General features: G+C 42.5%; 1 protein-coding gene across 4 annotated transcripts in view; it reads right to left on the minus strand.

The window, feature by feature from the left end:
- The window catches only part of LOC131427945 (uncharacterized), a 739358-nt gene that overhangs the window by 266350 nt on the left and 458207 nt on the right, over positions 1–14801 (minus strand). The window contains exons 3-5 of one of the 4 annotated variants that reach the window (XM_058591542.1): positions 7455–9857; positions 6705–7043; positions 6534–6578 (exon numbers count right to left, since the gene is read on the minus strand). In XM_058591542.1, coding sequence (XP_058447525.1) covers positions 6534–6578; positions 6705–7043; positions 7455–7715 — 645 coding nt within the window. In that variant the 5' untranslated portion in view covers positions 7716–9857. Of the gene's footprint in view, positions 1–6533; positions 6579–6704; positions 9858–14801 lie in introns of all 4 variants that reach the window. The other 3 variants (XM_058591541.1, XM_058591539.1, XM_058591540.1) reach the window with 3 other exon arrangements.

Below are 14801 nucleotides of genomic sequence, written 5' to 3' on the forward strand. Positions count from 1 at the left end.
CCTCAGTACTCCATCGTACATTATATTCCACAGGATCGGGCCCAAGATAGATCCCTGTGGTACTCCAGCCGTGATTGGAGTGCTACGTGTGCCTTCGTCGGTCTCGTAGAGCAATACTCGGTTCTGGAAGTAGCTTTCCAGAATCTTGTACAGCCATTCCGGTACTCCTAGTCGAAGTAGGGAATCAGCAATGTCTGCCCAGCAAGCACTATTGAACGCGTTCTTGACGTCTAGCGTTACTACCGCACAGTAGCGGATCCCTCGTCGTTTGCGCTGTATAGCTACCTCCGCCGTGGTTACCACCGATGTTATGGCGTCCACCGTCGACCTGCCTCTGCGGAACCCGTACTGTTGACTGGACAGTCCTCCTACCTCCTCTATGAAGGGGGCTAGCCTGTTGAGGATGATTTTCTCAAGGAGCTTACCCACAGTGTCTATCAGACAGATTGGTCTATACGCCGAAGGATCCCCTGGGGGTTTCCCAGGTTTCGGTAATAGTACCAATCTTTGTCTTTTCCAAATGTCTGGGAACATACGCTCGTCCAGACATCTCTGTATGACCTCCCTGAACATGTCCGGTTTTGTCATTATAGCCGCCTTTAGAGCCACGTTCGGGATACCGTCTGGCCCCGGGGCTTTCTTTGTATCGAGTGATCTCGCCGCAGTGAGCAACTCCTCGTTCGTCACCTTTACGACTTCATTCGCTGGTAGCGGAGCTGGCTGCCAGGGGGACGTGTCGTGGTGGGGAAAGAGAACCGTTATGATTTCCTTCAACCTCGCCGGACTACGTTCAGGGGGTGCTAGCGCCCCTCTCGTTTTGGCCATCACCATCCTGTAGGCATCGCCCCATGGGTTGGAGTTGGCTCCCTCGCATAGCTTGTCGAAACAGGCTCTTTTGCTTGCGCTGATGGCCTTGTTTAGTGCTAGCTTCGCCGCTTTGAACGCCGTGTTCCTCTCCATCCTCATCTCCGCTGATCGAGCTCTTTGCATCCTTCTTCTAGCCCTGAGGCAGGATGCGCGAAGGCGTGCAATTTGCTCGTTCCACCAGTAGACCGGTGGTCTATTGGTCCTCGGTTGAGCCTTTCTAGGCATGGTCGCGTCACACGCCCGTGACAGGATAGCGACCAACTCGTCCCCTCTCAGGTTCGCGTTGTTCTCCTCTAATTCGAGGGCAGCGCAAAACGTTTCGCGGTCGAAGTTAGCCACCTTCCACGCTAGAGTTTTGGGAGTATTACTCCTCCTTGTGTTTCTCGCCAATTGGCCGATCGTGTAGCGAATGGCTAGATGGTCGCTATGGGTGTAGCCATCATCAACTCTCCAATTAAGATCTCCAGCTAGGCCGGGACTACAGAAAGTCAGGTCGATAAACGACTCGACTCCGTTCCGCTGGAAGGTACTTTTCAGTCCATCATTCGCTAACATGACGTCCAACTTGGCGAGGGCCTCCAGTAGCGTCTGTCCTCTCCTATTGGTGAAGCGGCTGCCCCAAGCCGTTGCCCAGGCATTGAAGTCTCCGGCTATCACCACCGGCTTCCGACTCACCAGGTCTGCGGTCAACATGTCGACCATCCGAGTGAACTGGTCTATTGACCATCTCGGTGGAGCGTAGCAGCTACAATAGTAAACTCCGTTTACCTTAGCTATGGCTACTCCCTCCGCTTGTGTTTTCACCACCTCTTGCACTGGGTATCGACCAGTCGTCAAGATCGCCACCGTCTTGGCTTCGTCAGACACCCAGTTCCCGTTATCTACCGGTGTGTGATAGGGATCCGAAAGAATCGCGACATCAATGCCCCATTCCGTCACTGACTGGTGCAGCAATTGCTGGCCAGCTGCACAGTGATTTAGGTTCAGCTGTACTACTTGCATGCTGTTTTACTCCCTCCACTTGTTGAGCAAGTAGGTCCGCCCATGACGTGGTTTGTGGCCTTCTTCTTGCTCGCGCATAGCATGCAACGTGGCGTTCTTTCGCATGCATACGCCTTGTGCCCCTCGCCGCCGCAACGCTTGCAGAGGTTGTTTCGGTCTGGGCCTTTGCAATTCCACGACTTGTGGCCAGGTTCGAAACACCTGAAGCACATGTCGACCACCGGCGGTTGGTAAGCGGTCACTGGGCATACCGACCATCCGACCTTTAGCCTGCCCACTTTGAGGACCTTATTGGCATCCGTGGCCGATAGCTTAAATGTAGCTATCTGGGTGCCCTGTGGTCCTTTCCTCATGCGGATGGATTCCCGTGAGACATCCACACCTCCTTGCTCCTTGATGGCCATGGCAAGTTCTTCTGCGGTGGCAATTTCGTCCAACCGTTTGCACTGGAGTGCAACCTCGTTACGCAGGGCTCTAACTTCGGCCGTATCGCCCAGGACTTGTTGGGCAAGCGCAACAAGCTCCGTTCCACCCTGAGCTCCCTTTTTAAGCTCGAGCAGCATCTCTCCCGTCTTCGTACGACGGATGCTGCGAACCTCTTTGCCAAGCTCGGCTAGCTTTGCCTCGCTCCGCATGGCCTTGAGCACATCGGCGTACTTTTCTTTGTCGGCCTTAACCAACAAAGCCTCTCCTTTGTCCCTAGCCTTCCTCGCGGGAATGGGCCCGGCCTCTTTTGGGACCTTTTTCTTCTTCGCGACCTTCACCCATGGATTCTCGCCGGGTTCGCTTACATGGCTCGGATCCGGGGTTCGAGTGCCGAGGTTTGGGTTGAGCCCCTCGCCACGTTCCTTTGCCCCATCATTTCCGCCATGGTCTTTGCTCCTTTTGGCCTTGGGAGTCAGGCGTTTACTGCCTGGAGAATCCCTGGCGCGTTTCCGGCGCTGTTTATTCCGCTCAATCGTGAGCCGGAGCGCATAGTCGACCGCCTCCTGTTTTTTGTCGGTATCGAAGGTGAAGGGCTCTGTTTGAGAACACTTCTCCGACTTTCCGCCACCCTCTAGCCGCACTATCAACGCCTCTTGGTCCCTTTTAGCTACGTTCATGGCCTTACGTAGCTTCAGAAGGTTCGCCTTCAGCTCCTTGCTGATGTTGGATTTCTCCTGCGCGAATTCAATAATCGCGTCGAGTTGATCTATGACCGCTGTCATACTCGGCTTGATTATTTCCTTCCCTTGCTCCTGGGACTCAGGCTGGTTCGCTGGTTTGACATGGACATTGCTGTCACTCGTCTCCTCAGCTACTGCCTCGCTCTCCTCTCTCGCACCCGTTCTGGATGGAGATCTCCTCAAACCCCCTCTTGCGAAAGGGTTTACCTCCTTACTCGACGTCGATGTTGTTGATGTAAAGCTCATTTTATATGGGTCCCCCTTATGGCTACCGTCAAACCCAGCCGAAAGTAGTCGCTATCATGATCCCATGGTTACCTATGCGGTGCAGTGAGGCCATGCGAGGGTTGGCTTTACGCTCAGAGCCGGATCAGCGCAAATCAGGAAAAGGGCATCTGAACCTACTTCCACCCAGTCATCCCAACCGGGTGGCTGAAAGTGAGACGGCGTGCCATAAGGCCTGCCACGGTTTTATGGGACGGAAGGCAGCTGCGGCATTAACCTACTCGCCATTTCAAGCCGGTTCCACCCTGCTTTACTGAAGGAGTAGAATACCGCAGCTGTCAGCCCTAGTTTCTCTATATATTCCGATCTACCGTATCGTATCCATGGATGGTATGGTAGCCAGTATGCCATAGTTAGGACCTCACTGGCGTTAGTCCTAACGTGCCGAGAAGGCACTCCCGTTGGGCTTGTGCACTTTGAGCGGCACACGATCGCTTTGGTAGGACTTGCTTGCGGATACATGCAGCTTTTTGGAGGGGATTAGCAGAGCCCACTGCCAAACCCCACCGCATCCTAGGCAAGCCCTACAACTCGCAGTTGCCGGGGGAGGGGTCGTCAAGCCCTTAGACATAGTCCCTGCTGCCCCACTGTCACATTTGGCTCTGTGAGAACTTGTATGTACACCTTCAGGAGAGGCTTCAGTGGCTTATGCGTATGGCAGGTGAAAACAAATTGCTGTCTCAGTTGCAACGTCGGAGCTGTTTTAATGATGAATTTATTAGCTGATTTTCTCGATGTGCAGAACGCCGAATTCTTCTATTGTATCAACGATACGAAGTTTAAAGAAAAATTCCCATCCTAAAATATTTCGATATTTCATTGTATTGAAAAACAGAAGTGAATACCAATTGCTAAATCTTTAGTTTTCACTTGCGACGAAATGTTACATCTGATATCAGACCACATAAGCTGTGCACAACCCATACATTTTATCACGAGACGCCACTGTATTGAAATGTAATATTCTTAAATGTGATTTTCGATGAAAAGTTACTACGAAATCTTCACCGAAATATTAAACCGTATAGGCCGTGTAAATAAATACAAGCTTAGACAACAAAGTAAATATTCCGAGCTGAAAAAGCATAATAAATAACAAAGCAACAGTACACTTGTATAGACTCACTGGCCGAGCTGCATCATTATTTAACAGCTTGTGAATAAATGCATTGTTTTTCATTTTTTGAGCCAAAGTAAGAAATGGTTTTCATTAATCTTGAATTAGACCAATAGCTTAGAAGATAACCTGTTGGTGGATACGTTGAAGATAAGGTGATAATGATTTCACGAAAACAATGAAGTAGATCTTATATCTGAATTTGAAATACAGGGTGATTTTTTAAGAGCTTGAGAACTTTTTTAAACAATAAAACGCATAAAATTTGCAAAATCTCATCGGTTCTTTATTTTAAACGTTAGATTGGTACATGACATTTACTTTTTGAAGATAATTTCATTTAAATGTTGACCGCGGCTGCGTCTTAGGTGGTCCATTCGGAAAATCCGCTTTTTTATCGACAAATTTTGTTCAGCGATGAGGCTCATTTCTGGTTGAATGGCTACGTAAATAAGCAAAATTGCCGCATTTGGAGTGAAGAGCAACCAGAAGCCGTTCAAGAACTGCCCATGCATCCCGAAAAATGCACTGTTTGGTGTGGTTTGTACGCTGGTGGAATCATTGGACCGTATTTTTTCAAAGATGCTGTTGGACGCAACGTTACAGTGAATGGCGATCGCTATCGTTCGATGCTAACAAACTTTTTGTTGCCAAAAATGGAAGAACTGAACTTGGTTGACATGTGGTTTCAACAAGATGGCGCTACATGCCACACAGCTCGCGATTCTATGGCCATTTTGAGGGAAAACTTCGGAGAACAATTCATCTCAAGAAATGGACCGGTAAGTTGGCCACCAAGATCATGCGATTTGACGCCTATTTTTTGTGGGGCTACGTCAAGTCTAAAGTCTACAGAAATAAGCCAGTAACTATTCCAGCTTTGGAAGACAACATTTCCGAAGAAATTCGGGCTATTCCGGCCGAAATGCTCGAAAAAGTTGCCCAAAATTGGACTTTCCGAATGGACCACCTAAGACGCAGCCGCGGTCAACATTTAAATGAAATTATCTTCAAAAAGTAAATGTCATGTACCAATCTAACGTTTAAAATAAAGAACCGATGAGATTTTGCAAATTTTATGCGTTTTATTGTTTAAAAAAGTTCTCAAGCTCTTAAAAAATCACCCTATATATGTAATATGAAAATAAGGATTGTTGAATTGACTCTTGCAGAATCGAAAATTGTTTTCCATGCATAGATTGCAACTTGAATCATCCCAATCCGACTTCCGGTTCCAGTCATATAGGGTAAAGGGTGCTTAAATTTTCAAACTGTTTTTTTTTAAAGCGACGAAGTAAAACAAAAGGAAAAATTTTACTAAATTTAGTGCTAAACTGTTCCAGTCGGTAGGTTATGCTAGTTTCCGTCCGAAAAAAACTTTCTTGTTTTTGTTCAAGATTCAATTAAATGTTACTGTTTTTGAAAGAATACCACAATAATTTTTATGAGACTTTTCATTTTCGTTTACTGGTATGACTCACTGAGTCCTCCGGAATTCCTCTTTAAAATGAATGTGTACAGTTGGCTTATTGACCGTTATCCCGAAAAAATCTCGAGATATATGTTTTTCAATCAAACAACTGTAGTCACTACTACTATTCATTGCATCAAAATCTGAAATATGTACCACAACGAAGTTTCTTCTGGTCATTGTGTTTCGCGGTTAATGATGTCCCTCCACAAAAGCTGGGTATTTTTATTTCACGTAAAATCGTGCAAATAAAAAAAAATCGTTACCCGTTTCGTGATCAACGATATTTAAATAAATGATTACAGCTCCATTGCACCAACAATCAAAAAATATGTCGTACTTGCTAACCTGCAAGCTTAACTTTTGCATATCATTATAAAAAAAACAACACACTACTAAAGCTATAGGATCGCATGATAACTTTTGTAATCGTTGTTTGGGGACTGCTTATTTCTACCGGTGGGCGATACAACATCATTCCTAAAACAAATTACATGTCATCATGGTAAGCCTCCGTGTAATGGCAGCTGAAAAAAATTTTATAATGAAATATATTTTCGTTGGATAACTAACTGTTTTAAAGCTTAAATTAAGGCAGCTTCTTAACCCTTCACAGTTTACGTACACCGAAATCGAAGCTGGCTTTGCTGGCAATGGAGTTTGGGAAAGCCTGGCACGTGCAGGAATGAAAGTTGAATATTTACATCAAAATGAACAGCACAGCGATCAGACTGATAGAGATAGAGAGAAAGAGCGGGAGAAAGAAAAAAATGGGGCCCTGAATGGCGTACATTACCTCGATGTGATCACAGGTACAGACCCCCAGCTGTCGGTGCTCAGCATCGCAGCAGTAGTACTCGGCCTCGTACTTGCAAACGTAGGAGCTCCGACGATGTTCGCCGTTCGGCAGGTGCGGCTGATGACCGTAGAACACATCGTCCGGCTGATGTTGGTGGTTTATTGTCGTGCTGTTGGTACTGTAGAAGTGTTCCTCGAAGGGGTCCAATTTGCGACCACGGTAAACGCTGCATTTGCGTTCCAGGGTTCCGGGAGTGGGCGTCTGGGGTCGTCCTTCATCCTCCGGTGTGGTAGTGGAGTGGTGGAGCTGGAGGCTGAGCTTGCCCGGTGGGGTGGCCTGCGGTGTGGCCGGTGTAATTATGATCGGATCGTTGGTGGGTATTTGTAGGTGAAGGGGCTGTGAGAATGTGTTGGGATTTTTGCTGGCGAGATGTGTGGACTGCTGATGTTCGCCAAAGCAGAGGGTAGGCGTTTGTGGTGGTGTTAGATCATGTGCTTGTGAGACCAGTGGCAATGTAGCGGTTGCGGACTTTGTTAACTGTTGACGTCTTACCAGTTTGTCATACTCGCGGAATCCGGTCGGTTTTGGCAACGGCGGGTGATGAGCGCCGGCCGGTTGTGGGGGTCCATGTTGGATAAAGCATGGTCCCGGATGACCCGGGTGATGATGGTGGTGATGTTGGTGATGATGAGGCGTATGGGGAGGATGAGCTCCATGAGATGATGAGGACTGTTCACTGATAGGTACCAGAGATCTGTGGTGCTGATCATAGCCGGGAACGGTCGTGTAGCCGGTACTGAGTTTCCTGTGGTGTTGATGCGGTGCCCGCAGGTAGGAAGCAGGTAACTGGTGGAAGTGTTTACTCTTGGTCGGGGTTGTAACAGCTTTCGCCGCTAGCTTCTCCCGTAGAATCTGCTGGTTGGTGGCCTTGTTCTTGGTATTCTGGGCAGCCTGTTTCTTGCGTGCCTGTCGCGAAGCCAGTGATGCACCACCGGCAGCTGCATACATCGTGTGATTTGTGCGTTTCGCTTCTAGGAGGTACCAGTACTACTGAGAGAGAGAGAATTGGGCGAGTCTCGATTCACGTATGCCAGATTCGTTTCCTGTATAGTGTTCTAGTGTAGCAATTTTTGCTTCTGCTATTTGATTAAGCCACAGTTATGCGTAGGATACGACAGTTTGGAGTTTTGGGAGCCGATTGATTTTCGGGGAGGAGGAGATTTCACTTACTTGCGCACATAAAAGTCAAACATTTTTCTTCTTTTGCACCTAAACAGCTTGTAGACAGTTATCAAAAGGGGAAGTGCACCTAGTCAGATGATTAACAATAGAACTATAAATTCCTCTACTAGTTGCTATTAGATTTAAGGTTTATAAATTAGGATCTTTTGTTTCGTGTGGGTTTTGTTGCGATACTTGATAAAAGTGTTTTGTGTTAATACATCAGAATGGTATTGTTGTGTAAGTGTTACTCCTAACAGTAGCTACAGACAGTCAAAGCTTCCTAGAAAATTAACACCTTCAAGCTCAAAACACCACGTTTTTTATCTAACATTTATGTAGTTTCTCTCTATTATACTTGTTTTTCTCTTTTTATACCGTTTACTAGTAGTTTTGTTTTTTATTTGTATAAAAATTTAAAAAATCGCTTCTCTTTAAACGTGTTATCATTTGCTTAGTACTGTCAGTTGTTCTCCGTGTAAAACAAATATAAAATCTACGATTTTTTTGGATTTTCTTTTGTTTGCTCTTGTCATGAAATATTGATTAGCAGCTTAACACTCTAGACTTAAATTGTAACAAATACAACAATATTCATACACTTCTGTTGGCGTTCAAAAGTGTGTGTGTGAGATAATCTCGTTATATTTGTTTCTCTTAAACGGCAACCTGTTGGTGATATCTGTTCTCGTTGACTAGGTTTGGGTATAATTTATGTATTCAAAAATATTGTTTCTACTATTCGTTCGGGTGAATTCCGATAATGACCGAACAAAAACTCAAAAAGTTCAACACTGGGTCATATAAAAGCCCTCAATGAATCGTTATACAACTGTATATTCTTTTCGAAAACAACAACACTCGATAACGGATATTCGTTGAAACATAAAACCACCAGTCAATTATAGCTTCTACCACGCACCACAATCTCATTAGCTCTCCATCCATTCGTTCCAGATTAGGGCAAGGAAAAACCAGGATCCTACCACTATCCGTTCTATTTTGCATCCACAAACAAATCCCTCCCATTTACAATTAGTGGAACTGAGAATGGGCTAGAGAAGCTAGCTTCTATTCATGAGCCTCATCAGTCGTTTTGACTCCAGTCGGTTCTAGCTTTGAACCTGCTTGCGTTGGTTTTTGCCAGGGATTTCATTTCCTAACTGAAAAATCGATATCTCATTACCACACACTTTGCCAGCGAACTATTTGCTCTCTAACTTATTCATAAGTATTGTCTGATCATCATTTTTGCTTCGTTTCTTTGTGGTATTGGACGAATGAGGGTAAATTTTAAATTCAAGTTATGAACCTTCGTAAAGGACCAATCTATTGCCAATAAACGGGGACTAACTTCCCTTTTTGGGGTGGTTAACTATTCAGACGAAAACAACAGAAACTATTGTTTTACATAAGACACTTATGGGTTTACATTTATTTCTAAACTAACTCAGGGTTGTGACCTTATAACGATAATTTGCGCATGATTACTCGTCTCTTAACGAATAAATCCTTTCCTCTGGTATTAAAAACAGATTAAACTTTACCTAAAATATTAGTAAGCGTATATGTTTCCTATGATTTTCTGTTAGTCACCCCTCGCTCCTGATTGTTCGTGATTATTTGTGAGAGCCCTAGAATCCGTTACAGTCGACGAATTTTGGATTTTTGTTCTTCAGCAGACTTACATTTTCTCAGGATCGTATCGGATCGGTTCTTTGATTTGTCTAAAAATTATGCCAGAGGAAAAATGTTTGGACACGCGAGTCATCGCTTACAAGGAGTACTGTTTTGGAGTTTTGGAAATGTTTTGTCAAGGAATACTAGGAAACCGTCGATCCAGTCGTAGCTGTGATTGTGGCATCGGTCCAATTCTGAACACAACTGGCTCCAACAAATGCGTTCGAGACTGCCGAATCGGTCGTTTTGCTGTAAAAGAATGGTAAAACTGGTGATAAAAATTTGACTGGTATGTGACGGATGTGTACGCAGCGCTTTGGTATTGACTTCAAACCCCGTATGACGTAATCATTTTTTTTTGTATTAACGAGAAGATATTTTGGTTTGATTATATTACACTTCGTTCATTTATAGTTTTGAGCAAATTATAGTATTTGAGTATGTTCCATAGATCAGTTTAAATAATTTGGAGTAAAAAATTTGAACCCACAATAGGTTGTACCTAGTTTGAAATTGTTGATAACTAAAATTATTCCACAATCTAAAAATAAATTGTTTAAACTTTAATTTCACTCGGACAAAATAACGACTTAACATGCGGTCTCGTTTTTTATTCTATTTCCCCAACTCTGAAGATAAGAGAACCAATGAAATAACAAAAAATGGCAGGTGGTTAATGTCACAGACACAGCTGGAGGACACCAATACGAATAAAATTAACAGATTTATTTTACACTTCCGGATATACAAGTTCGTACGAACTAGTTTTGTGAATTTTGCAACTTTTACTGTTTCTTCTCCAGAATTGGACGGTACATCTATACTAAAGTACGACTTAGACGACATAAACATATTGAATTAAATAACACGAAATAAATACAGTAAAAAAAATCAACGAACAATGTCATAGGGTATCGGATCCCCTATTCATCTCAGCTCCAGTAGTTATCTCATATACGAAAACCATTAGTTAGAGTAATATCTGCTGTCTCTGTTCGATTAATTGACTTCGAGGGTAAGATTGAAATATGTAGGAGAATTCATTTCTAGTTTTTGCGTCGTTAGCTACTATTAGCAGTATTGAGCAATTTTTTTCTCTGCGGTACTGCTTCTTAGAGTCGAAGTTAAGTTATTGCACCGGATTTTATCACAATTCGTTGATTAAAAGTCGTGTAATAGATAAAATAACATGGCGACTCTACTAATGAAACGACAATTGGTACAATCGCTATGGTAGTTTTTGTGGATTTACATACTCAGTAGAGGAAAACTTATCATAATCCTTTGGCAATATTTAATGGTTCTATAAAGAACCGATTTGTAGAATTCAACTGATGTTCACAACTGTTAAGTACTATTTGCCAACATTTGTTCATTCTGGACCAGGAATCAAGAACTCAAACCAAATTTTAGAACTAAATTTCAAATATGGAATATGCTTAGAATTTAGTTGCAAAGTTCTGGTTCGGTATCCAGATAATTTCTTTCTTTATTTCTGAAACAGGGAAAACCCAGTGGTGATAAGTTATTATCAATCTATCACTATATCACCAGTAGACATAAAATCTCTTCATCTTTTATACCAACAGATTACACAATATCCAAATGATACATTTCATGTTATTAATTATTATAACTACATAACTATATTCTTAAAAATAACGATAATTTATTAAAGAGATAGTGTTCGAGAAAATAATTTCCTGATAGTATCACGGGTTAGATGAAAGTCGAACTAACTTGAACCGCGAATAAACAGTCGGCATATACTGACAAATAACTCATTGTGGCCATAGTTTGCTCTAGCGGAAGAAATGCGTAGGAAAGGATGAGCTCGAAGACAACGACGACGAATATCAAAATCTATCAAACATAACAGCTCCGAGCAATCAATTCGTGATTGCAGAAGATCAGCAATGAAAATTGTCTTGAATACATTTCTGGGAACGGACAGTAGATCGAGATCTATAAGCTTGCAACGATCTTGCTAACTCGGAAGATTTGGGGGGTCCATCCATGGAAGTTGGAGAATTTGATATTAATTTATATTGAATTGCTTCTATGCGCTGAATGTCGTTTTGATAGTAGGGTGACCAAGCAATAGTTGTATATTCTAGTGTAGCATGGACCATGAATTAAGTTTATGAATATAATTATGAATCTAGAATTAAGTTCATGATTATAGTTTTAGAAATACAAAAATTAAGTTCATTTTCAGAATCCAGAAGTTCTAGTACTGAAATCGGAACTTGAACTCCAAACCTGAGTAAAGGAAATGAATTCAGCTCCTAAATCCAGTTTCAGATTCCAACTTCCGAATTTAGTTCTAGCATGCATGATCCTAGTTCAGGAAATGCAGAAATTCAAATCTGGTTCAGAAGCCAGTTCCAATATGCAAGTTATGAGTTCAGATGTAACATTTAGTTCCAGAATCCAAATCTAAAATTCATATCCTGAATTCGGGATTCAATTTCCGAACATAATTTAAGGAAATAAATTCAGTTCTAAAATCTAGTCAAGAAACCACTTCAAAAATTAGAATTTAGTTCACAGTTTAAATTTCTGAACTTGGGTTCAGAGTCATAGTTTTAATATCTGAACCTGTACTATTCAGCTAAATTTTGAAGCTAAATTCTAAACCTTAAATTAAGTTTACAATTCAGGGGGACTAGAATCCAGGTTTTGAGTTCAGTTCCGAATTTCAGCTTTAGGATGTTTCCCCGTTTCCAATCCTGAAGCGGTTTTAACGCAGATTTCCGAAGTTACGCGGTGTTTTTTACGCGAATTTCAGAAATTGTGCGGTTTTGAGACGAGTTTAAAAACTATTCGGTTTTCTTGTTTTGTGTGAGAAATGCATGGAACATTGAGATATGGTGTTATCCCGAAATTTTTTTTCAAGTCAAAATCAAAATTTTTCTAAGTCCCAAAATCACATCATCATTATCTGACACTGTTGAAATTTTAATCATAAATTACTGATCATATTTATTTGGGGGTTTTGGTTTCGGTTTGTGCTGAAGTGCAAATGACTAATTTGAATTATTTACGTTTTCACGTTAGCAGATTATGTTGAACTACTAGTGCCTCCTAGAGGATTAACACAATTCGCTAATGACCAATGACTTTACGTCTGCTTAGCGAATTATGTTGATCCGCGAGGTGGCATTAGTAGTTCAACATATTAGGTGTACAACTTTACTTCCGCCGTTTTTTTACCTTCCAAAATTTAAAGCTTTATTGCGAAAAAGTGCTTACAGATGTATTATTATTTGTCCGTCGCTAGCGACAACATTTTCCCATCTTTCCGGAAATTTTCGGATCCCTGCTCGAAAAAAGGAGTCCTTTTTTGACGCTATCCATGAAGCAATCCATTTTTCCAACTCTTCGAAGGATTGAAAATGTTGATCTGCCTGGCCGTGTGCCATCGAACGGAATAGGTGGAAGTCAGAAGGGGCGACATCTGGGGAATACGGCGGGTGGGGCAAGACTTCCCATTTCAGCGTTTCCAGGTACTTTTTGACCACTTTTGCGACGTGAGGCCGAGCATTGTCGTGTTGGAGGATGAATTTTTTGCTCTTGATACTGTGGCCGCTTTTCTTTTAGCGCGCGACTAAGGCGCATCAGTTGCGTTCGGTGGCGGTCTCCTGTGATGGTTTCACCCCGGTTTTAAGAGCTCGTAGTAAATTGTTATTCATCTTTGAAGGTTTCTTCTCTACCACCATCATGTTTGTTTTCGACATCGAAATCACCATTTTTAAAACGTTGAAACCACTCCCGACACGTTCGATGCGCTTCAGTTGCATTTTTTTCGAATTGTAACATAAAAGTAAAACTTCCCGCAAATGGCGAGAATTGGGCACATAAACAGACATTTTCGAGCGTGAATAATACGAAAACAAGAACAACTGTCACTGAAACGGTGATGATAATTCGTTAGGCACTGTACACACTCACTTTAAAGGCATTATCATCTATGTATTTTAACCAGCCTCAGCCGGTACAGCCACCTATCGGAAAACGGCGGAAGCAAAGTTGCACACCTGATAATTTGGTGATCCAAATTTGAAGCCAATTTTCGATTTCTGCGAAAGAAGTAAACCGATGACCTGGCAGATCGTGCAGCACCTGTAAGATAACCAATAATCAGAAGGAGTAATGCCAGCAGAATACGGCGGATACGTCAAAATGTCCCATTTGAGCGTTTCCAAATATTTTTACAATTTTTGCGATTTTGGTCCGTGCCTTGTCATGCAGGAGAATAACTTTATCATGTCTTTGCTTGTACTCAGGCCGTTCTTCTCGTAATGCACGGCTCAAACGCATTTATTGAAGTCTGCACACCAAACCATTTATTGAAGTCTACACACCAAATTTGCTTAGTAATTTTTTTGTGCGATTTTGAATTGTAAATCATTAAGCACTGGACGCTCTGTATTTTTTTTAGTTCACAGTCATCTGTTAATAGATTACCGGATTTCGGTAAATTCTAAAAAATATTACAGAACATTTGATTTCTTTTTACTGACTTGGTGGGTAGCCTTTAAAATGTCATTGCCTTTTCCCAATTTAGTAAAAATTTTACCAATTTTCAGTGAATGGATTGATAATTAAAAGGATCTCGGGAAATAGTATTGACAACATCATTAAGAACTATAAAGACAGTCCCAGAAAGTATGAACGCAACCAAAAACCGCTGCCATTTCGCAATGGTTCAAAATCTGTCAATGTTTATGACTGCGTCCTGTTGTTTACTCTCTTCTCTAACCACTTGTGCAGTTGTTTATTCGTTTTCATTAGTTTGTTTCGAAATGCGTGGACTTTCAGCAGAACAACGTCGAAAACTTGTGTACAAATGGTGCACAGAACGCAGACTGTCACTGAGGAAGATAGCAAAAATGGAAGGAGTAAGTGAAAAAGCCGTGCGAAATGCAATCAGGAAGTTCGGTGAGGATAACACCTTTGAGGATAAACCGAAAACGGGTCGAAAAAAGGTCCTGCTAACCCTCAGTTGGATTAACGTATACTGAAGGCGTTTGAACAAAAGAAGGAGGTTTCAGTTCGGGATGTGGCCAAAAGAGTGGGCACTTCGAAGTCAAATGTTCTTCGTGCTAAAGAACGTTTGAATCTTCGAACATATAAGAAGCAGAAACAACCAAAACGTAGCCCGAAACAAGAAGCATCGATCAGGCCGAG

The sequence above is a fragment of the Malaya genurostris genome, chromosome 2, assembly GCF_030247185.1.
Source record: "Malaya genurostris strain Urasoe2022 chromosome 2, Malgen_1.1, whole genome shotgun sequence".
Taxonomy (NCBI): domain Eukaryota; kingdom Metazoa; phylum Arthropoda; class Insecta; order Diptera; family Culicidae; genus Malaya; species Malaya genurostris.